The sequence below is a fragment of the Sapajus apella genome, unplaced genomic scaffold (assembly GCF_009761245.1).
Source record: "Sapajus apella isolate SASKATOON/1434 unplaced genomic scaffold, GSC_monkey_1.0 scaffold47, whole genome shotgun sequence".
NCBI lineage: Eukaryota > Metazoa > Chordata > Mammalia > Primates > Cebidae > Sapajus > Sapajus apella.
In genome coordinates this window covers 13,459,355-13,483,195 of record NW_022436987.1, presented here as the reverse complement: position 1 = coordinate 13,483,195, position 23,841 = coordinate 13,459,355, and the positions used below count along the sequence as shown (strand labels likewise).

Sequence of the window (23,841 nt, the reverse complement as noted above, 5' to 3'; positions counted from 1 at the left end):
AAAAATTAGCTGGGCATGGTGGCGCATGCCTGTAGTCCCACCTACCCAGGAGGCTGAAGCAGAAGAATCACTTGAACCCAGGAGGCAGAGGTTGCAGTGAGCTGAGATTGAGCCACTGCACTCCAGCCTGGTGACAGAGCAAGACTCCAAAAAAAAAAAAAAAAACCCCACAAAACCTCTTTTCTTTATAAATTACTCAGCCTCAGGTATTTCTTTTCTTTCTTTTTTTTTTTTTTTTTTTTCACCCAAGCTGGAGTATAGTGGCTTGATCTCAGCTCCCTGTGACCTCTGCCTCCCAGGTTCAAGTGATTCTTCTGTTTCAGCTTGCTGAGTAGCTGGCATTACAGGTGTATGCCAATACACCCAGCTACTTTTTTTGTATTTTTTTTTTTTTTTTTGAGACGGAGTTTCACTCATGTTACCCAGGCTGGAGTGCAATGGCGCGATCTCGGCTCACCGCAACCTCCGCCTCCTGGGTTCAGGCAATTCTCCTGCCTCAGCCTCCTGAGTAGCTGGGATTACAGGCACGCACCACCATGCCCAGCTAATTTTTGTATTTTTAGTAGAGACGGGGTTTCACCATGTTGACCAGGATGGTCTCGATCTCTTGACCTCGTGATCCACCCGCCTCGGCCTCCCAAAGTGCTGGGATTACAGGCTTGAGCCACCGCGCCCGGCCTTACTTTTTTTGTATTTTTAGTAGAAACAGGGTTTCGCTATATTGGCCAGGCTGGTCTTAAATTCCCGGTTGGCCTCAAGTAATCGGCACGCCTTGGCCTCCATAAGTGCTGGGATTACAGGCAGGAACCACTACTTTTGGCCAGGTATTTCTCTCTCTCTTTTTTTTTTTTTTTTTTTTGAGATGGAGTTTCACTCTTGTTACCCAGGCTGGAATGCAATGGCGTGATCTCGGCTCACCGTAACCTCCGCCTCCTGGGTTCAAGTAATTCTCCTGCCTCAGCCTCCCGAGTAGCTGGGACTACGGGCATGTGGCACCATGCCCAGCTAATTTTTGTATTTTTAGTAGAGATGGGGTTTCACCATGTTGACCAGGATGGTCTCGATCTCTTGACCTCCTGATCCACCCGACTCGGCCTCCCAAAGTGCTGGGGTTATAGGCGTGAGCCACCACGTCCAGGCTGGCCAGGTATTTCTTTATAGCAACACAAAAATGGCCTAAAACACCACCTTACACCATACATAAAATAGGTTTCAAATGCATAAAAGAGATGTAAGAAATAAAATTATAAAGTTGTTAGAAAATATGTAGTAGAATTTATTTATAATTGTGTGGTATAGGAGGCATTTTTAAGCAACACATATTTTTTAAGCAATATACAAAATGCAACATAAACAAAAAAAGGACTGATAAGATTAAATATTATAAGCAATTAGAGAATATCAAATTAATACCATACTTCTCAACAGGAATAAAGAGCCAAGGAGGAATAACTGTCAATCTGGAATCTCACATCCAGTTAATGTGTCATTCCAGAAAAAGGTGAGACTAAAACAGTCATAGAAACAACACCAACAGTATATAGCTCAGGAAGAAAGAAACTGAATCCAAGGGAAGAAGTTAGATGGAGAAAATAAAGATAAGCAACACAAAACCTGGCAAAATTGGCAAACTGGTACATGAATCAAAACAAGCATTGACTATTGAAACAATAATCATTATAACAAGTTTGGGGGATATAAGCACAGTATGGCTACAGAAAAGGAATTAATAATTACATGTATGACAGAAAGAGAATGGTGTCAACATCATAAAAAAGGGGATCATCAAACTAAAAGCATTCTAAGATCTTTGTATTATTCCAAAGAAGAGTAAATAAATTGATCATCTGAGGTAAAGTATTGATGTTAAAAATTTACAGATAAGCCGGGCGCGGTGGCTCAAGCCTGTAATCCCAGCACTTTGGGAGGCCGAGGCGGGTGGATCACAAGGTCAAGAGATCGAGACCATCCTGGTCAACATGGTGAAACCCCGTCTCTACTAAAGCTACAAAAAATTAGCTGGGCATGGTGGTGTGTGCCTGTAATCCCAGCTACTCAGGAGGCTGAGGCAGGAGAATTGCTTGAACCCAGGAGGCGGAGGTTGCGGTGAGCCGAGATCGCGCCATTGCACTCCAGCCTGGGTAACAAGAGCGAAACTCCGTCTCAAAAAAAAAAAAAAAAAATTTACAGATAACTATTTACAAGTTAAGTGCATAAGCCAAACTATGAGGAAATTAAAGAAAGTACATCCAATGGAAAGCAGAAAAAGAGAAAGGAAACAGAAAAATCATGCTAAATAGAATACTAAATATGTTCAAATTAATATTAATCAGAATATACTGTTTTCTTTTTTTTTTTTTTTTTTTTTTTTAGACAAAGTTTCGCTCTGCTGCCAGGCGCCAGGCTGGAGTGCAGTGGCGCGATCTTGGCTCACTGCAACCTCCGCCTCCTGGGTTCAAGCAATTCTCCTGCCTCAGCCTCCCAAGCAGCTGGGACTACAGGCACGTGCCACCACGCCCAGCTAATTTTTGTATTTTCTAGTAGAGACAGGGTTTCATCATGTTGGCCAGGATGGTCTTGATCTCTTGATCTCGTGATTCGCCCACCACAGCCTCCCAAAGTGCTGGGATTACAGGCGTGAGCCACCGCACCCAGCCACAATGTACTGTCTTCTAAAAATAAAATTATAGAGGCCGGGCGCGGTGGCTCAAGCCTGTAATCCCAGCACTTTGGGAGGCCGAGGCGGGTGGATCACGAGGTCAAGAGATCGAGACCATCCTGGTCAACATAGTGAAACCCCGTCTCTACTAAAAATACAAAAAATCAGCTGGGCATGGTGGCGCATGCCTGTAACCCCAGCTACTCAGGAGGCTGAGGCAGGAGAATTGCCTGAACCCAGGAGGCGGAGGTTGTGGTGAGCCGGGATCACGCCATTGCACTCCAGCCTGGGTAACAAGAGCGAAACTTCGTCTCAAATAAATAAATAAATAAAATAAATAAAATTATAGAATATTAAATGTGAGAAATTAAAATATACCTGAGAAAATTAGTTTTAATGACCTTCAGGAAGAGTAACTTTGTTAGGACAATAACACAAGACAACAGTGTCAAAGTAAGCCCCTGGTTAAAGAAATATTTATCCAAATCAAATAAATGTATTTGTTATATTATGGCTCTTGGCATATAAAGAAAAGGGCACTTTAGGCCGGGCGCGGTGGCTCAAGCCTGTAATCCCAGCACTTTGGGAGGCCAAGGCGGGTGGATCACGAGGTCAAGAGATCGAGACCATCCTGGTCAACATGGTGAAACCCCGTCTCTACTAAAAATACAAAAAATTAGCTGGGCATGGTGGCGCGTGCCTGTAATCCCAGCTACTCAGGAGGCTGAGGCAGGAGAATTGCCTGAACCCAGGAGGCGGAGGTTGTGGCGAGCCGGGATCACGCCATTGCACTCCAGCCTGGGTAACATGAGTGAAACTCCGTCTCAAAAAAAAAAAAAAAAGACGAAAAAGGCACTTTAAATGTTTTGAATAAATGAATGAATGTTTGAATAAATGGTCTTTATTCTCAATGGGTTCATTGCCATTATGGAAAGAAGATTTACATACATGACACAATTAAAGAACACTGTAAAAAGTATAAAGTTCTAACCCTATAGCAGAGATCAAATGTTTAAATTCAGTAAAGACAGGTTGGTATGGCCTGAATAGTTAAAACCATGTATTGTTTCAGTTATATGAAAAATTTGGAATAAGTAAATCTACAGAGTGAGAAAGTAGATTAGTGGTTGCCTGGGGCTTGGGTAGGGGAAAAAATGGGGATTTCATTTTGGGCTGATGAAAACAGTCTATATTTAGATTGTGGTGATATTTGTATAACCCTGTGAATATACTAGAAACTCATGAATTGTATATTTTGGTGGTTGAATTTTATGGTATATGTATTATATTGGTCCATTCCAATATTGCTATAAATAAATACCTGAGACTGGGCAACTTATAAAGAAAAGATGTTTAACTGGCTCACAATTCTGCAAGCTGTACAGGAAGCACAATGCTGGCATCTGCTTGTATTCCTGGGAGACCTCAAGAAACTTTCAATCATGGAAGAAGGAGAAGGGGAAGCAGGAGCATCTTACATGGCTACAGCAGAAGGAGGGAGATGGGGGGAAGTGCCACACACTTTTAACCAGATCTCACAGTAACTCACTATTGTAAAAACAGCACCAAGGAGGATGGTGTTAAACCATAAGAACCTGTCTCCATGATCCAACCACCTCCCACCAGGCCCCACTTCCCACATTGGGGATTACAATTCAACATGAGATTTGGGCGGGGACACAGACCCAAACCATATCATAAATCATGTCTTAATAAAGCTGTTTTTAAAAATCATAATAAATAAAAAAGTATTACAAGCCGGGCGTGGTGGCTCACGCCTGTAATCCCAGCACTTTGGGAGGCTGAGGCGGGTGGATCATGAGGTCAAGAGATCGAGACCATCCTGGTCAACATGGTGAAACCCCATCTCTACTAAAAATACAAAAAATTAGCTGGGCATGGTGGCGCGTGCCTGTAGTCCCGGCTGAGGCAGGAGAATTGCCTGAACCCAGGAGGCGGAGGTTGCGGTGAGCCAAGATTGTGCCATTGCACTCCAGCCTGGGTAACAAGAGCGAAACTCCGTCTCAAAAAAAAAAAAAAAAGTATTACAGACAAGAGAAACATTCATTGACTATTAAAACAGCTATATGCTTTATGGACTATTTTATGAAAGATAGATAAATCAATGATGCAAAAGACTGAAAGTAAAGAATAGTAAAAGTTATACCAGGGAAATAACAAAATGAAACTTATATAACTATATTAATATCAGGAAAAAACTTTAAAGAAAATAAGCATTATTAGAGGTAAGGGTAGTCACATAATGCTAATAGATTTCTACTTACCACTAGAATCACCATGTTCTCCAATAATCCAACCATGGCAGCTTGTGGGATGAATACCCAATTTTTCTCCAATTAGATAACGAAAACGGGCAGAGTCTAGATTACAACCACTTCCAATTACACAAGTTGCAGGTAAGCCACTTATCTTCCAGACTACGTATGTCAAAATATCCACTAAGAAGAAAAATTTCATGTTAGAAAAAGATTCATTATAACTTGAAAATTTTTTTTTCCTCAATAGATGAATTGTTCTGGAGTCAAGTACAGATTTACTACAGAGCTCAAAGTGAAGCAAACCACTGGCTGGACGTGGTGGCTCATGCCTGTAATCCCAACACTTTGGGACGCTGAGGCAGGTGGATCACTTCAGGCCAGGAGTTTGAGACCAGCCTGGACATGGTGAAACCCTGTCTCTACCAAAAAATACAAAAATTAGCTGGGCGTGGTGGCACACGCCTGCATTCCCAGCTACTCGGGAGGCTAAGAAGGAATCAGAAAACCAACCTTAATAATAAGACTAAACAAGGCTCATCAACACCCCCAAAAAATCACACTAGTTCACCAGCAATGGATCCAAACCAATAGGAATTCCTGATTTACCTGAAAAAGAACTCAGGAGGTTAGTTATTAAACTAATCAGGAAAAGACCAGAGAAAGGCAAAGCCCAATGCAAGGAAATCAATAAAAAAATAATACAAGAAGTGAAGGGAGAAATGTTCACAGAAATAAATAGCTTAAAGAAAAAAAAAAAAACAGTAAAAAATTCAGGAAACTTTGGACACACTTTTAGAAATGCGAAATGCCCTGGAGTCTCAGCAATAGAATTGAACAAAAAGAAATTCAGAGCTCGAAGACAAGGTCTTCAAATTAACTCAATCCAACAAAGACAAAGAAAAAGAATAGGAAAATATGAACAAAGACTCCAAGAAGTCTGGGATTATGTTAAATGACCAAACCTAAGAATAATCGGTATTCCAGAGGAAGAAGACAATTCTAAAAACTTGGGAAGCATATTTGGTATTTGGGGAGATAACTGAAGAAAACCTCCCAGGCCTTGCTAGAGACCTAGATATGCAAATACAAGAAGGACAAAGAACACCTGGGAAATTCATTGCAAAAGAATATTTGCCTAGGCACATCGTCATCAGGTTACCCAAAGTTAAGACAAAGGAAAGAATCCTAAGAGCTGTGAGACAGAAGCACCAGGTAACCTATAAAGGACAGGCTATCAGATTGGAAAACCTATCAGATTAACAGCTGATTTCTCAGCAGAAACCCTACAACCTGGAAGGGACTGGGGCCCTATCTTCAGCCTCCTCAAACAAAACAATTATCAGCCAGGAGAGTTGTATCCAGTGAACTAAGCATCATGTATGAAGAAAAGATACAGTCATTTTCAGACAAACAAACGCTGAGAGAATTTGCCACTACCAAGCCACCACTACGGAGCTCTAAATCTTGAAACAAATTCTGGAAACATAACAAAACAGAACCTCTTTATTTTTTAATTAATTTATTTACTTTTTTTGAGACAGAGTCTTGCTCTGTTGCCCAGGCTGGGGTGCAATGGCATGATCTCAGCTCACTGAAACCTCTGCTTCCAGGTTCAAGTGATTCTCTTGCCTCAGCCTACTGAGTAGCTGGGACTACAGGTGCCTGCCACCATGCTTGGCTAATTTTTATGTTTTTAATAGAGACAGGGTTTCACTATGTTGGCCAGGCTGGTCTTGAACTCCTGACCTCATGTGATCTGCCCCCCTTGGCCTCCCAAAAGTGCTGGGATTATAGGCATAAACCACCATGCTTGGCCCAGAATCTCTTTAAGCATAAATCACACAGGACCTATAAAATAAAATACAAGTTAAAAGCAAAAACAACAAACAAACAAAACACCAAAGTACGTAAGCAACAAACAGCATGATGAATACAATGGTATCTCCAATTTCAACAGTAATATTGAATGTAAATGGCCTAAATGCTCCACTTAAAAGATACAGAACTGTGGAATGAATAAGAACTCACCAACCAGCGGGACATGGTGGCTTACACCTATAATCCCAACACTTTGAGAGGCCGAGGTGGGCAGATCACCCGAGCTTGGGAGTTCGAGACCAGCCTGACAACATGGAGAAACCCTGTCTCTACTAAAAATACAATATTATCTTGGTGTGGTGGCGCAGACCTGTAATCTCAGCTACTTGGGAGGCTGAGGCAAGAGAATCACTTGAACCCAGGAGGTGGAGGTTGTGGTGAGCCAAGATTGCGTCATTGCACTCCAGTCTGGGCAACAAGAGTGAAACTCTGTCATAAATAAATAAATAAATAAAATAAAATAACATTAAGGAAAAAAAAAAGAACTCACCAACGAACTATCTGCTGTCTTCAGGAGACTCATCTAACATACAAGGACTCAAATAAACTTAAAGGGGTGGAAAGAAAAAGGCATTTCATACAAATGGACACCAAAAACAAGCTGGGGTTTGAAGCTATTCTTTTTTTTTTTTTTTCTGAGACGGAGTTTCACTCATGTTACCCAGGCTGGAGTGCAATGGCACGATCTCGGCTCACCGCAACCTCCGCCTCCTGGGTTCAGGCAATTCTCCTGCCTCAGCCTCCTGAGTAGCTGGGATTACAGGCACGCGCCACCATGCCCAGCTAATTTTTTGTAGTTTTAGTAGAGACGGGGTTTCACCATGTTGACCAGGATGGTCTTGATCTCTTGACCTCGTGATCCACCCGCCTCAGCCTCCCAAAGTGCTGGGATTACAGGCTTGAGCCACCGCGCCTGGCCTGAAGCTATTCTTATATCATAGACAACAAACTTTAAAGCAACATAAGTTAAAAGAGGCAAAGAGGTACATAAAAAGGCCTTGTCCAACAGGAAAATATCACAATCCTAAACATAATATGTACCTAACACTGGAGCTCCCAAATTTATAAAACAATTATTAATAGACCTAAGAAATGAGATAGACAGCAACACAATAATAGTGGGGGACTTCAATACTCCACTGACAGCACTAAACAGATCATCAAGACAGAATATCAACAAAGAAACAGTGGATTTAAACTATACTTTGGAACAAATGGATTTAACAGAGATATACAGAACATTTCATCCAACAACCACAGAATACACATTCTATTCAACAGCACATGGAACTTCCTCCAAAATAGCCCATGCGATAGGCCATAAAATGAGCCTCAATATATTTAAGAAAATTGAAATTATGTCAAGCACTCTCTCAGACAACTGGACCAAAACTGGAAATCAACTCCAAAAGGAACCTTCAAAATCACACAAATACATGGAAAGTAAATAACTTGTTCCTGAATGAGAATTGAGTCAAAAATGAAATCAAGATGGAAATGAAAAATTCTTCAAACTGAATGACAGTAATGGCACAACCTATCAAAACCTCTGGATATAGCTAAGGCAATGGTAAGAGGAAAGTTCATAGCCCTAAATGCCTACATCAAAAAGTCTTAAAGAGCACAAACACACAACCACAGTCACACCTCAAGGAACTAGAGGAACAAGAATAAACCACACCCAAACCCAGCAGAACAAAGGAAATAACCAAGATCAGAGCAGAACTAAATGAAATTGAAACAATAAAAATTACAAAAGAAAAACGAATGCCAGGTGCGATAGGTCACGCCTATAATCCCAGCACTTTGGAAGGCCAAGGCAGGCGGATTACTTGAGATCAGGAGTTCAAGGCCAGCCTGGCTAACATGGTGAAACCTCGTCTTAAAAGAAAAAAAAAAAAAAGAAAGAAAACAAACAAAAAGTTAGTTCTTTGAAAAGATAAATAAAATTGATAGACCATTAGCAAGATTAACCAAGAAAAGAAGAAAGCAGGCCGGGCACGGTGGCTCACGCCTGTAATCCCAGCACTTTGGAAGGCCAAGGTGGGCGTATAACCCGAGGTCAGGAGTTCAAGACCAGCCTGGCCAACATGATGAAACCCCGTGTCTACTAAAAATACAAACATTAGACACAGTGGCAGGTGCCTGTAATCCCAGCTTCTCAGGAGGCTGAGGTGGGAGTATCACTTGAACCCGGGAGGCGGAGATTGCAGTGAGCTGAAATCATGCCATCGCACTCCAGCCTGGGTGAAAGAGCAAAACTTGATCTCAAAAAAACAGAGAGAGAGCAAATCCAAATAATCTCATTAGGAAATAAAATAGGAGATATTACAACTGACACCACTGAAATACAAAGATAATTCAAGGCTGCTATGAACACCTTTATACTCATAAGCTAGAAAACCTAGAAGAGATGGACAAATTCCTGGAAATATACAACGCTCCTAGCTTAAATCAGGAAGAATTAGATACCCTGAACAGAACAATAACAAGAAGTGAGATTGAAACGGTAATTAAAAATTACCAACAAAAAGAAGTTCAGGACCAGATAGATTCACAGCAGAATTCTACCAGACATTCAAAGAAGAATTGGTACTAGCCCTTTTGACACTATTCCACAAGATAGAGAAAGAAGGAACCCTCTCTAAGTCATTCTATAAAGCCATCATCACCCTAACACCAAAACCAGGAAGCGATACAGCCAAAAAAGAAAACTACAGACTGATATCCTTCATGAACATATAAAATCCTTAACAAAATGCTAGCTAACCGAATCCAACAACATGTTAAAAAGATAATCCACCATGATCAAGTGGGTTTCATACCAGGGATGCAGGGATGGTTTAACATACACAAGTCAATAAATGCGATACACCACATAAACAGAATTAAAAACAAAAATCACATGATCATCTCAATAGATGCAGGAAAACCATTCAGCAAAATCCAGCATCCCTTTATGATTAAAACCCTCAGCAAAATCAGCATACAAGGGACATACCTTAATGTAATAAAAGCCATCCATGGACTGGGCATGGTGGCTGACACCTGCAATCCCAGCACTTTGGGAGGCCAAGGCAGGTGGATCACCTGAGGTCAGGAGTTCGAGACCAGCCCGACCAATATGGTGAAACCCTGTCTCTACTAAAAATAGAAAAAATTTAACACACGCCTGTGATCCCAGCTACTTGGGAGGCTGAGACAGGAGAATTGCTTGAACCCAGGAGGCAGAAGGTGCACTGAGCCGAGATCCTGCCACTGTGCTCTAGCCTGGTCAGCAGAGCCAGACTCTGTCTCCAAAAAAAACCAAAAATTAATCTATGGCAAACCCACAGCCAATATAATACTGCCGAATGGGGAAAAGTTGAAAGCATTCCCTCTGAGAACAGGAATAAGACAAGGATGCCCACTATCACCGCTTCTCTTCAACACAGTACTAGAAGTCCCAGCCAGAGCAATCAAACAAGAGAAAGAAATAAAGGGCATCCAAATTGGTAAAGTGGAAGTCAAACTGTTCCTGTTTGCTGTTAATATGATTGTTACCTTGAAAACCCTGGCTGGGCACAGTGGCTCATGCCTGTAATCTTAGTACTTTGAGAGTCCAAGGCAGGCAGATCACCTGAGGTCAGGAATTCGAGACCAGCCTGGTCAACATGGTGTAAACTCATCTTTACTAAAAATACAAATACAAAAATTAGCTGGGTGTGGTGGTATGCTCCTGTAATCTCAGCTACTTCGGAGTCTGAAGCACGAGAATCACTTTAGCCCAGGAGGCAAAGGTTGCCCTGAGCCAAGGTCACACCACTGAACTCCAGCCTGGGAGACAGAGGAAGACTCCATCTCAAAAACAAAAAACAAAAAAACAAAACACACACACACACACAGATATTGGATTGGCTGAAATTTATTTAAGACAGAATCTGGCTCCTGTTGCCCAGGCTGGAATGCCCTGGCGCAATCTCTGCTCACTGCAACCTCCACCTCTGGGGTTCAAGTCATTCTCCTGCCTCAGCCTCCCATGTAGCTGAGATTACAGGTGCCCACCACCATGCCTGGCTAATTTTCTTTTTTTTTTTTTTTTTGAGACGGAGTTTCACTCTTGCTACCCAGGCTGGAGTGCAGTGGCGCGATCTCGGCTCACCACAACCTCCGCCTCCTGGGTTCAGGCAATTCTCCTGCCTCAACCTCCTGAGTAGCTGGGATTACAGGCACGTGCCACCATGCCCAGCTAATGTTTTTTGTATTTTTAGTAGAGACGGGATTTCACCATGTTGACCAGGATGGTCTCGATCTCTTGACCTCATGATCCACCCACCTCGGCCTCCCAAAGTGCTGGGATTACAGGCTTGAGCCATCGCGCCCGCCTGCCTGGCTAATTTTTATATTTTTAGTAGAGACAGGGTTTCACCATGTTGGCCAGGCTGGTCTTGAACTCCTAACCTTAGGTGATCCACCTGCCTTGGCCTCCCAAAGTGCTATGATTACAGGCATGAGCCAACATGCCTGGCCTGGATTGGCTAAAATTTAAAACTGTTTTGTTTTTTTGTTTTTTTTTTTTTGTTTTTGAGACAAGGTCTCATTCTGCCACCCAGGCTAAAGTGCAGTGGCACAACCACAGTTCACTGCAGCCTAGACCTCCCAAGCTTATGTAATCCTTCCTCCTCGCACCCAACTTTTTAATTTGATTTTATGTACAGACAAGGTCTCTCTTTGTTGCCCACACTGGTCTCAAACTCCTGGGCTCAAAGGATCCTCCTGCCTGAGCCTCCCAAAGCGCTAGGATTACAGGCATGAGCCACTATGCCCAGCCTGTTAGGTAATTTCAGATAGAGTTAAACATATACCTACCACATAACCCACCTATGTTACTCCCAGGTATTTACCCAAGAGAAATAAAGACATATGACCACACAAATACTTATACACAAAAGATGTTAGTTTCATTCATAATAGCCAAAGACTGGAAATAATCTCAGTATGTATCAACAGATGAATAGATAAACAACATAGTATTTTAAATGTATAAACAATGGCTGGGTGTGGTGGCTCAAACCTATAATCCCAGCACTTTGGGAAGCCAGGGTGAGCGGACTGCCTGAGCTTAGGAGTTCCAGACCAGCCTGGACAAAATTGTGAAACCCCACTTCTACCCAAAATACAAAAATTAGCTGGGTGTGGTGGTACATGCCTGTGGTCCCAGCTACTGGGCAGGCTGAGGTGGGAGGATCAATTCAGCCTGGTAGGCAGAGGTTGCAGTGAGCCAAGATTACACCACTGCACTCCTACCTGGGTAACAGGGTGAGACCCTGAGACCCCATCTCAAAAAAAAAAAAATGTATAATTAAAATAATACTTTGGCACTAAAAAAGGAACAATATGATACACCCAATCATATGGATGAATCCCAAAATAATAATGCTGGGCAAAAGAAGTCAGGCAGAAAAAATTACATTCACCATGACTCCATTCATATGAAATTCCAGAAAATGGGGCCAGAGTTGTAATGAGAGATGAGTTTCAAAGAGGCACAAGAAAACTTTCAGAGATAAGTGTTTTGTATCTTGATTATGGTGTTAGTTTCATGAGTGATTACATATATCAAAAATTGAATTATATACTTTAAATGAGGGCAATTTATTGTACATAAATGTTACCTCAATAAAGTTGATTCTTTTAAAGGAATGGTGAGGGAAAATCATCTTTATGCAATAAAACAAAAGAAAAGACTTACCTGGATTTGAAACAACAAGAATTTTACAATCAGGACTACAACGTACTATGGGAGGGATGATTGATTTCATGATAGCCACATTACGTTGGACCAGGGCAAGGCGAGTTTCTCCCTCCTGTTGCCTTGCACCTGCTGTGACGATAACTATTTTGGAGTTTGCAGATACACTGTAATCTAAAAAGGAAATAAAATACTATATTTGGATCAAGATTACCATAACCACTGTGCCTTACCTCTTTAAAAGTCTATCATCTGTTCTTAATATTAAAGTATTCATGTACCTTTATGTCTGGCATTTTGGAGATGAACAAACTTTTCTAACCTGTATAACCTGAAGGAAGCCTTGTCACTATCACTTGCCAACTTTCACATAGCTACCTCAAAAATTTTATAACAATAGAAACTAACATCCCCTTTTTCCCACATTCCCATGTGTTATAAAGGCCCAAGGCAATGAAAATCAGCTCTCTGCCTTCTTAGAAACACCAAAATAAGGCCGGGCGTGGTGGATCATGCTTGTAATCCCAGCACTTTGGGAGACTGAGACGAGTGGATCACAGGTCAAAAGATGGAGACCATCCTGGCCAACGTGGTGAAACCACCTCTACTAAAAATACCAAAATTAGCTGGGCATGGTGGCACACACCCTGTAGTCACAGCTACTCAGGAAGCTGAGGCAGGAGAATCGCTTGAACCCGGGAGGCAGAGGCTGCGGTGAGCCAAGATAGCACTACTGCTCTCCAGCCTGGCAATAGTGCAAGACTCTGTTTCAAAAACAAAAAACAAAACAAAAAAAACACCAAAATGAATAAAGGCTTAGAACTCTGAGTGTCTGTTTCAGGAGTCTAAGAGTGAGAATGTATTTACTTCTAATATTGTAAGGAACTGAATTTGAGATCAGAAACAAGTTCTTGACCCACACAAGAAAATAAGCTATCTACTAAAGGCCCAGTTGTTTCACCTGAATACAATCTCAATACTATGTAACACTTACTAACTTATACTGGACTTTTTTTTTCTTTGAGACAGGATCTCACTGTGTTGCCCAGGCTGGAGTGCAGTGGTGCCATCTCAGCTCACTACAACCTCTGCCTCCCGGGTTCAAGTGATTCTCCCACATCAGCATCTGGAGTAGCTGGAACTACAGGCATGCACCATCATGGACAGCTAAATTTTGTATTTTTTGGCAGACATGGGGTTTCACCATATTGGCCAGGCTGGCCTTGAACTCCTGACCTCAAGTGATCTGCCTGCCTCAGCCTCCCAAAGTGCTGGGATTATAGGCATGAGCTACCATACCTGGCCTCATACTGGACTTTTTTAAAAAGCACTACATAGCTGAAAGTTATCTTCCTTATGCATGTAAAAAATTAGTTAAAATATCCTCTATATCTATCTCATCTTGACTTTTTATGTTCTTTTAGAAAATGAAATCTAATAGCCAGGTGTGGTGGCTCATGCCTGTAATTCCAGCACTTTGGGAAGCTGAGGTAGGCGGATCACTTGAGGTCAGGAGTTCGAGACCAGCCTGGACAACATGGGGAAACCACGTCTCTACTAAAAATACATAAATTAGCTGAGCATGGTGGTTGGTACCTGCAATCCCAGCTTCTCGGGGCAGGGTGGGGTGGGGGAGGGTCGGCAGGAGACGAGGCAGGAGAATGGTTTGAATCCAAGAGGTGGAGGTTGCAGTGAGCCCAGATTGTGCCACTGCACTCCAGCCTGTGTGACAGAGTGAGACTCTGTCTCAAAAGAGGGAAAAAAAAGGAAAAGAAAATCTACCTAATTTTTAAGATACTACACCTTCATTTATAGTGATTCTTGTACCTTTCTAATCCAAAAGAGAAGATAACTCATGAAATATGAACACTGTTGTTTTTCCTGGCCCAGCAAAGATTTTGATTAGAAAGGCAAACTTAGAAAGATGGCATTTCTGGATAGGTGCAGCGGTTCACACCTGTAATCCCAGCACTTTGGGAGGCTGAGATGGGTGGGTCACTTGAAGTCAGGAGTTCAACCTAGCCAACAAGGTGAAACCCCATCCCTACTAAAAATACAAAAATTAGCTGGGCGTGATGGCGCATGCCTGTAATCCTAGTTACTCAGGAGGCTAAAGCAGGAGAATCACTTGAACCCAGGAAATGGAGGCTGCAGTGAGGGAAGACTGTGCCACTGCACTCCAGCCTGGTTGACAGAGTGAGACTCCGTCTAAAAAAAATAAATAAATGAATAAAATTTTTAAAAATTATCTTACTAGTTTTATGTATTATTTTTGTGTCAGATTTTCCAGGTGCCCTGATCCTGTTAACATCATCATTTCCTTACCTCTTATTTATCTTTTGTAAATATAACCACAAAGAGACCATAAACTACAATGATCTAGAGCAAAAGCTCTGAGGTCCAAATCCCTGTATTCCCAACTTGTCCACTTACTAGCTGTGTAACCCTGGACAATTACTTTGCCTACCCCTCTAATTCTCAGCTCTTCATCTACGAGATCAAGCTAACAGCATTTTTAAAAATATGGTTCTTAAGAAGATAACTCAGTGAGTTAATATATATTAAGTATTCAACAGTGTGTATTAAATGTTTGATAAATGTTAGCAATTAACATTATTATTACATTAGTCAAGTACTTCTTCAAATACCAATTCCTCTGCTAGGTATCCCTAAGCATTTATCATATCATTCATAAATGATATGTGGTTACATTTTAGAAAGAAAAATAAACAGCAGGTAAGGAAACGACAGCATTAACAGGATCAGGACACCTAGAAAATCTGACATAAAAATAAGACATAAAGCCATCATATCATTCATTATTTATCATATCATTCATAAATACTACTTTCTTCACAGAATTTTTATAGCACTTACTGCCTATAATTATCAAAATGCCCTTATAAGAGCTTATGTTATCTTCCCATGGTAATGTCTTATTTAAACCCCTAACTTAATCATAAGCACCATAATATTAATAATAGGTTCTGATTTCACATTACTCCCTTCTTTCCATAAATTTTTTTTTTTTTTTTTTTTTGGAGACGGAGTTTCACTCTTGTTACCCAGGCTGGAGTGCAATGGCACAATCTCGGCTCACCGCAACCTCCGCCTCCTGGGTTCAGGCAATTCTCCTGCCTCAGCCTCCTGAGCAGCTGGGATTACAGGCACGCGCCACCATGCCCAGCTAATTTTTTGTAGCTTTAGTAGAGACGGGGTTTCACCGTGTTGACCAGGATGGTCTCGATCTCTTGACCTCGTGATCCACCCGCCTCGGCCTCCCAAAGTGCTGGGATTACAGGCTTGAGCCACCGCGCCCGGCCGAAAAAATATATATATATTTTTAAAGACAGGGTTTCACCATGTTGGTCAGGGTGGTCTTGAACTCCTGTCCTCAGGTGATCCACCTGCCTTGGTCTCCCAAAATGCTGTGATTACAGGCTTGAGCCACCACGCCTAGCCTTGAAAAAAATATTTAAAAAATATTAAACAACTCTGCCAAAACCACACAATGAACAGCTAGTTCACATTTGTGCCCTGGAGGGTGAGGTGGGACGACTGCTTGAGCCCAGGAATTCAAGATTTTGAGGTTGTGGTGAGCTACGATCACACCTCTGCACTCTGGCCTAGGCAACAGAGCAAGACCCTGTCTAAAAACAAACAAAAAATGCAAATTTATAGAACATTGTCAACACCTTGGAAGCCCCTGTGTGCCTCTAATAAATAGATTATATCTATCAACCACTCTTGTGGCTGGCAAAAATCACATTACTTTTAAAAACATGTTACTACTTATGCATGTTTAAATTACATATTAACTGTTTTTTTGTTTTGTTTTGAGGTGGAGTCTCACTCTATTATCCAGGCGGGAGCGCAATGGCATGATCTCAGCTCACTGCAACCTCTGCTTCCCAGGCTCAAGCGATTCTCCTGCCTCAGCCTCATGGAGTAGATGGGATTACAGGTGCCTGCCACCACACGCAGCTAATTTTTGTATTTTTAGTAGAGACAGGATTTCGCCATGTTGGCCAGGGTGGTCTCAAACTCCTGACCTCAACCGATCTGCCCACCTTGGCCTCCTATAGTTCTAGGATTACAGGCATGGGCCACCACGCCCAGCATTACATATTAAATTTTATCTGTTTTTGAACAAAGCATGTATTCCCTTAGCTAAATATATCTGAATATTTATCCAGTTAATGTGTGTCCCTATAGTTTCTTCACTTTCACTGCTGTGTAATACTACACTGCATAATTTATATAACTTAGTACTGGGATTCATTGGCTTGCTTACAGTTTGGGGCTAATAGAAAGTAAACAACAATACATTCTTGTGGCAGGCCCAGCTTCATCCTTGTTCTTGAAAGATGTATTTGCTGGGTAGATCCCCGATTGACACTTACTCTTCTCTCAGCACATTAAAAATATCATTTCATTGTACTCCATTGTCTTCTGGTTTCACTGCTGCTACTGTCACCCTCTCTTTCTTCTGTAGGTAACATATCTTCTCTCTGACAATTTTTTCACACTTCTTTTTACCTTTAGTGTTTTCTAATTTCACAAGAATATGTCCAGGTAGGGATTTTATATTTATTCTTCTTGATATTATTTGGCCTCTTAAATCTGTGGGTTGACATTTTTCAGTGGTCTTCAAAAATGCTCAATCATAATCTCTTCAAATGTGATGATTCTATCCTCCATGACTCTCAACCTGTTATATTTTCCACTTTTTGTCTTCTGGGTAATTGCCTTAGATTTGCCACTTCTCTCTTCAAATGTGTCTAATCTATCATTAAATCCATAGAGGTTCCCCCTCCCACAGAGTCCTGCTTTGTTGCCCAGGCTAGAGTATGCAGTGGTGGTGCAGTCTCAGCTCACTGCAACCTCTGCCTCCTGGTTCAAGCAATTGTCTTGCCTCAACCTCCTGAGTAGCTGGGACTACAGGTGTGCACCACCACACACCCGGCTAATTTTTGTATTTTTAGTAGAGATGGGTTTTCACCATGTTGGCCAGGCTGGTCTCTAACTCCTGATCTCAAGCAATCCACCCACCTCAGCTTCCTAAAGTGCTAGGATTACAGGAGTGAGCCACCCCACCTGGCTCCACTGAGTTTTTTTTTTTTTTTTTTTTTGAGACGGAGTTTCGCTCTTGTTACCCAGGCTGGAGTGCAATGGCGCGATCTCGGCTCACTGCAACCTCCGCCTCCTGGGCTCAGGCAATTCTCCTGCCTCAGCCTCCTGAGTAGCTGGGATTACAGGCACGTGCCACCATGCCCAGCTGATTTTTTGTATTTTTAGTAGAGACGGGGTTTCACTATGTTGACCAGGATGGTCTCGATCTCTTGACCTCGTGATCCACCCGCCTCGGCCTCCCAAAGTGCTGGGATTACAGGCGTGAGCCACCGCGCCCGGCCCTCCACTGAGTTTTTATTTCACATTTATAAGTTATTACTTTGTTATTTTTAAAGTGTTTTTATAGTTTCCTGTCTCATGCTGATATTTTTCAAGTCTTTTATTTTTTCAGTAATCATATTAATTTTATAATTTGTGTTTGATAATTTTTAAATCTATAGTGACATGTTTCTGTTATGCTGGCTCTTGCTCTTTTTTGCAGATTTAATTATTCCTATTGTGAGATGTTCATTTTCTCTGAAAATTTGTTAAAGTTCTGTGAGGCCTGAAATAAAGCGAGTTTCCTCCAGATATTATCTGATTGCCTAAGATTTTCTGGAACTCAAATAAGGGCCAGCTTGTGGTTCCAAATCCTTAGCAGCTATTTTCCCCCACTAACGTGTCTAAGACATTCAATTTTACTGTGGTCCCCAAAGGTAGGGAGAGAATAATTATTTGTAGATTATCATTACATTAATGGTATAGTTCTGGCAATGGTAAACTACTGCTGGTAGGCACAAGACATCTGGTGTATCACCTATTTGGTAAACAGAATCTCATTGGAACATAGCCACACCCACCTGCTTATGTATTATTGTCTGTGGCTTCCTTTTGCACCACAACAGCAGAGTTGAGTAGGTATAACAGTTACTATGTAGCTGGAAAAGCCCAAAATGTCTACTATCTGACCCTTTCCAGAAAAAGTTCAGTGAATCCTGGCTTAGTCCATTATGGTACCAGCTTTGTGGGGTGATCTCCCCAAATCAGGCTTTGTCTCTGGTCTCCTAAATTTTGTGAGTCCGTGAAAACCAAAATTGATGTCCACTATGTTTGGCTAATGCTATCAGGGTAAAAAGAGCTATCAGAGCCACAGTGCTTTGCTTAACTCTCTGGTTTCCTCACTTCATTCAGTACCTATTGTGAAAATGCCTTATTTTTTTATTAAGAGCATATTATTTCTTAAGGGTTGATTTTTTTTCTTTTATTTACTTGTTTTTAAGACAGAGTCTTGTTCTGTCACCCAGGCTGGAGTGCAGTGGCTTGATCTTGGCTCACCGCAACCTCCACCTCCCGGGTTCAAGCGATTCTCCTGCCTTTGCCTCCCAAGTAGCTGGGATTACAGACACGCACCACCAAGCCTGGCTAATTTTTGTATTTTTAGTATAGGCGGGGTTTCACCATGTTGGCCAAGATGGTCTCGAATCTCAACCTCGTGTTCCGCCCATCTCGGGCTCCCAAAGTGCTGGATTACAGGTGTGAGCCACCGCACCTGGCCTTTCTTTCATATTCTGTGCAGGAGTTTTCTCATTTACAGTGAAAGATAAATCCGGGTATTTATCCTGCCATATTATTAGAAATTGGAGGTTGAGTATGTTTTCAAGTATTTTAAAATATGACCAGGTGTGGTAGCTCACACCTGTAATCCCAGCACTTTGGGAAGCCAAGGAAGGCGGGTCGCTTGAAGTCAGACATTTGAGACCAGCTTGGCCAACATGGTGAAACCCGTCTCTACTAAAAATACAAAAATTAGCTGGGCATGGTGGTGTGTACCTGTAATCCCGGCTACTCGGGAGGCTGAGGCAGGAGAACCTCTTGAACCTGGCAGGTGGAGGTTGCAGTGAGCAGAGATTGTGCCACTGAGCTCCAGACTGGGTGACAGAGCAAGACTGTCTCAAAAAATAAAAATAGTAATATCTTGCCAGGCGCGGTGGCTCATGCCTGTAATCCCAGCACTTCGGGAGGCCGAGGCAGGTGGATTACAAGGTCAAGAGATCAAGACCATCCTGGTCAACATGGTGAAACTCCGTCTCTACTAAAAATACAAAAATTAGCTGGGCATGGTGGCACGCGCCTGTAATCCCAGCTACTCAGGAGGTTGAGGCAGGAGAATTGCCTGAACCCAGGAGGCAGAGGTTGCAGTGAGCCGAGATCGTGCAACTGCGCTCCAGCGTGGGTAACAAGAGCGAAACTCCGTCTCAAAAAAAAAAAAAAAAAAGTAATATCTTTTTGACTCCATTTAACCAATTCAACAAATTAACTGATATAAAACATACTGATACCCCAGGCATACTCAACAGTCTCACCTAGTAAACTACTATCCAGTATGTCTGTGTACTTCTGCTCATTAGTTGCTACAGATCAAGAATTAGTCATGTTTGTACCCATTTATGTAATTATATTTATTACGTATAATTAAAGATAATGTAAGTTACTAAATACCAGTGGAAAGAAATGTTTGGTAAACACTACATTCAACATTGAGATTTGGGGGACAGGAAGATACAAATATATAAAATGTATCAACTGACTTGGGAATGTTTTATTTCTTTTGCTGAGTGGCAGATGCACTGATGTCTGTTATATTACTATATGTATTTTAGCAATAGCATCTTGCTTTGTGCCCAGGCTGGAGTGCAACGGTACAATCATAGCTCATTGCAACCTTGAACTCAAGCAATCCTCCTGCCTCAGCCTCCCAAAGCTAGGGCTACAGGCACATTCCAGCATGCCCAGCTAATTTTTAAATGTTTTATAGCAGCAGGGTCTCACTATGTTGCCTCTGGCTGGTCTCAAACTCCTGGCCTCAAGTAACCCTCCTACATCAGCCTCCCAACGTTACATTATTTTTAATCTCTTTTTCTCTATCAAGTATTCCATCATTAATGTTAAAAATAATTGTTTCTATGAAAATTAAGTTAATCCCTGGGGAGATATTAAAAGCAAGTTGTCCTTCTAGGTTAGGCTGGGAGTAGTGGCTCGTGCCTGTAATCCCAGCACCTTGGGAGGCTGAGGCAGGTGGACTGCCTGAGCTCAGGAGTTTGAGACCAGCCTGGGCAATACGGTGAAACCCTGTCTCTACTAAAATACAAAAATTAGCTGGGCATGGTTGCATACACCTGTACTGCCAGCTGCTAGGGAGGCTGAGGCAGGAGAATCGCTTGAACCCAGGAGGCAGAGGTTGCAGTCAGCTGAAATCATGCCACTGCACTCCAGCCTGGGCGACAGAGTGAGACTCTGTCTCCAAAAGAAAAAAAAAATTGTCCTTCTAGGTTTGAGAAAAGAATAAAAATGGGCTAGGCATGATGGCTCACACCTGCAATTGCTTGAGCCCAGGAATTTAAGACAAGCCTGGGCAACAGAGTGAGACCTCATCTCTACAAACAGTAATTTTTTAAAAAATTAGCTGGGCATGGTGGCACACACTAATAGTCCCAGCTATTAGTAATGTGAGAGGAGCCTGGGAATTCGAGGCTGCAGCAAACCATGATTATGTCACTGCACTCCAGCCTGGTAAGACTGTCTCCAAAAGTAAAATAAAGTCATAAAATTTAGAAAGGTTTCATAACCAGACTGCTTCATGAACAATTTTAAGTTTCTTGTGGTACTTTAAAGCAATCTAGGCCAGGCGCGGTGGCTTACGTCTGTAATCCCAGCACTTTGGGAGGCTGAGGTTGGTGGATCACAAGGTCAGGAGTTCAAGACCAGCCTGACCAATATGGTGAAACCCCGTCTCTACTAAAAATACAAAAAATTAGCCAGGCATGATGGCACACACCTGTAGTCCCAGCTACTCGGGAAGCTGAGGCAGGAGAATCGCTTCAGCCTGGGAGGCAAAGATTGCAGTGAGGAGAGATCGCGCCACTGCACTCCTGCCTGGGTGACAGAGTGAGACTCCATCTCAAAAAACAAAAAGCAATCTAAATAATCATTCTTGACGTGCTTTCAGGAAGACACTGCCTGTTGTTCCAGGTACTTGTCAGGCTGACCCAGGAGGACCACTTTAGCCCAGGAGTACGAGGTCGTGGTGTGCTAAGACCATGCCTATAAATTGCCACTTCAGGCCAGGCGTGGTGGCTCACACCTGTAATCCCAACACTTTGGAAGGCCAAGGCAGGTGGATCACCTGAAGTCAGGAGTTTGAGCCCAGCTTGACCAACATGGTGAAACCCTGTCTCTACTAAAAATATAAAAATTAGCCAGGCATCGTGGCGCATGCCTATAGTCCCAGCTACTAGGGAGGCTGAGGCAGGAGAATCGCTTGAACCTGGGAGGTAGAGGTTGCGGTAAGCTGAGATTGTGCCACTGCACTCCAGCCAGGGCGACAGAGTGAGACTCTGTCTCAAAAATAAATAAGTAAATAAATAGCCACTCCAGTCTGAGCAACATGGGGAGGAGAGAAAAGAAAACAGAGGGTTGGGGAGGGGAGGGGAGAGGATCAGAGAGGGAAAGAAAGAAAGGGAGAAGGGAAAGGGGAAGGAAGGGGAAAGAGAAAAGGAAGGGAAGGGGGAAGGCATGGGAAGGTACTGCAAAACTCTAATCAGCTGAGTCTTACTCAAAGGCCTTGCCCTACAATCAGAAAATCAGCAAATAAACTTCCACCTACATGTGTATGTTTTAGGTCAATATAAAATGTTTATCATGGCTCTTTCTAAGAAGCATTTTTAAATTAGGTAACTACCTTTCATCTCAATCATGTTAGATTAGAGGACTTTTAGTAGAAAGTATATTTGTTGGCCGGCGCGGTGGCTCACGCCTGTAATCCTAGCACTTTGGGAGGCTGAGATGGGTGGATCACCTGAGGTCAAGGAGTTCATGACCAGCCCAGCCATCACGGTGAAACCCCATCTTTAAAAAAAATAAAAAGAAATTATATTTGTTGAAAGCTGGGCAGAGTAGTTCATGCCTGTGATGCCAGCACTTTGGGAGGCTGAGGCAGGCGGATCACCTGAGGTCAGGAGTTCAAGACCAGCCTGACCAACATGGAGAAACCCCGTCTCTACTAAAAATACAAAATTAGCTGGGTGTGATGGTGCATGCCTGTAATCCCAGCTACTCAGGAGGCTGAGGCAGGAGAATCAGTTGAACCCGGGACTCGGAGGTTGTGGTAAGCCGAGATCGCACCATTGCACTCCAGCCTGGGCAACAACAGTGAAACTTTGTCTCAAAAAAAAAAGAAAGAAAGAAAGAAGGAAAGAAAGAAAGTCTATGTTGAATCACATTACCAAAGAGTGCACCACATACTTTAGTGTATGATAAAAAGTAAACATTTTTCCTCATTATCTGAGGCTTTTAGTTGGTCAACACATGATGCTAATGACGACGAAGCCAAGTCCTCCATTTTCTATGTTCTATGGCCTCATGCTATGCCTTGAAACCTGGTTCACTATAAACATAGAAAGAAAACTACAATAGCTGGGCCCAGCAGCTTCTTGTGACCAGAGCAGGCCCTGTGAGTGCTCACAGTGATTGTGTGTTCTAGGAGTTAACACTGTCCCCACCTTGGTGGAGAACACGAAAGCTTAGCTGATGGTGACTGCACACAATGTGGATCCCATCGAGCTGGTTGTCTTCTTGCCTGCCTTGTGTTATAAAATGTGGATCCCTTACTGCATTATCAAGGGGAAGGCAAGACTGGGACGTCTAGTCCACAGGAAGACCTGCACCACTGTCACCTTCACGCAGGTTAACTTGAAAGACAAAGGCACTTGGGTTAGCTGGTGGAAGCTATTAGGACCAATTACAATGACAGATATGATGAGATCTGCTGTCACTGAGGAGGGAGTGTCATGGGTCCCAAGTCTGTGGCTTTTATTGCCAAGCTTGAAAAGTCAAAGACTAAAGAACTTGCCACTAAACTGGGTTAAATGTACACTACTGAGTTTTCTGTACATAAAAAAAATGACAGGCCGGGCGCGGTGGCTCAAGCCTGTAATCCCAGCACTTTGGGAGGCCGAGGCGGGTGGATCACGAGGTCAAGAGATCGAGACCATCCTGGTCAACATGGTGAAACCCCGTCTCTACTAAAAATACAAAAAATTAGCTGGGCATGGTGGCGCGTGCCTGTAATCCCAGCTACTCAGGAGGCTGAGGCAGGAGAATTGCCTGAACCCAGGAGGCGGAGG

General features: G+C 42.6%; 1 protein-coding gene across 1 annotated transcript in view; it reads right to left on the bottom strand.

The window, feature by feature from the left end:
* The window catches only part of LDHC (lactate dehydrogenase C), a 47,452-nt gene that overhangs the window by 15,806 nt on the left and 7,805 nt on the right, over window positions 1-23,841 (bottom strand). The window contains exons 4-5 of the mRNA XM_032240928.1: window positions 12,548-12,721; window positions 4,945-5,118 (exon numbers count right to left, since the gene is read on the bottom strand). Coding sequence (XP_032096819.1) covers window positions 4,945-5,118; window positions 12,548-12,721 — 348 coding nt within the window. The remainder of the gene's footprint in view (window positions 1-4,944; window positions 5,119-12,547; window positions 12,722-23,841) is intronic.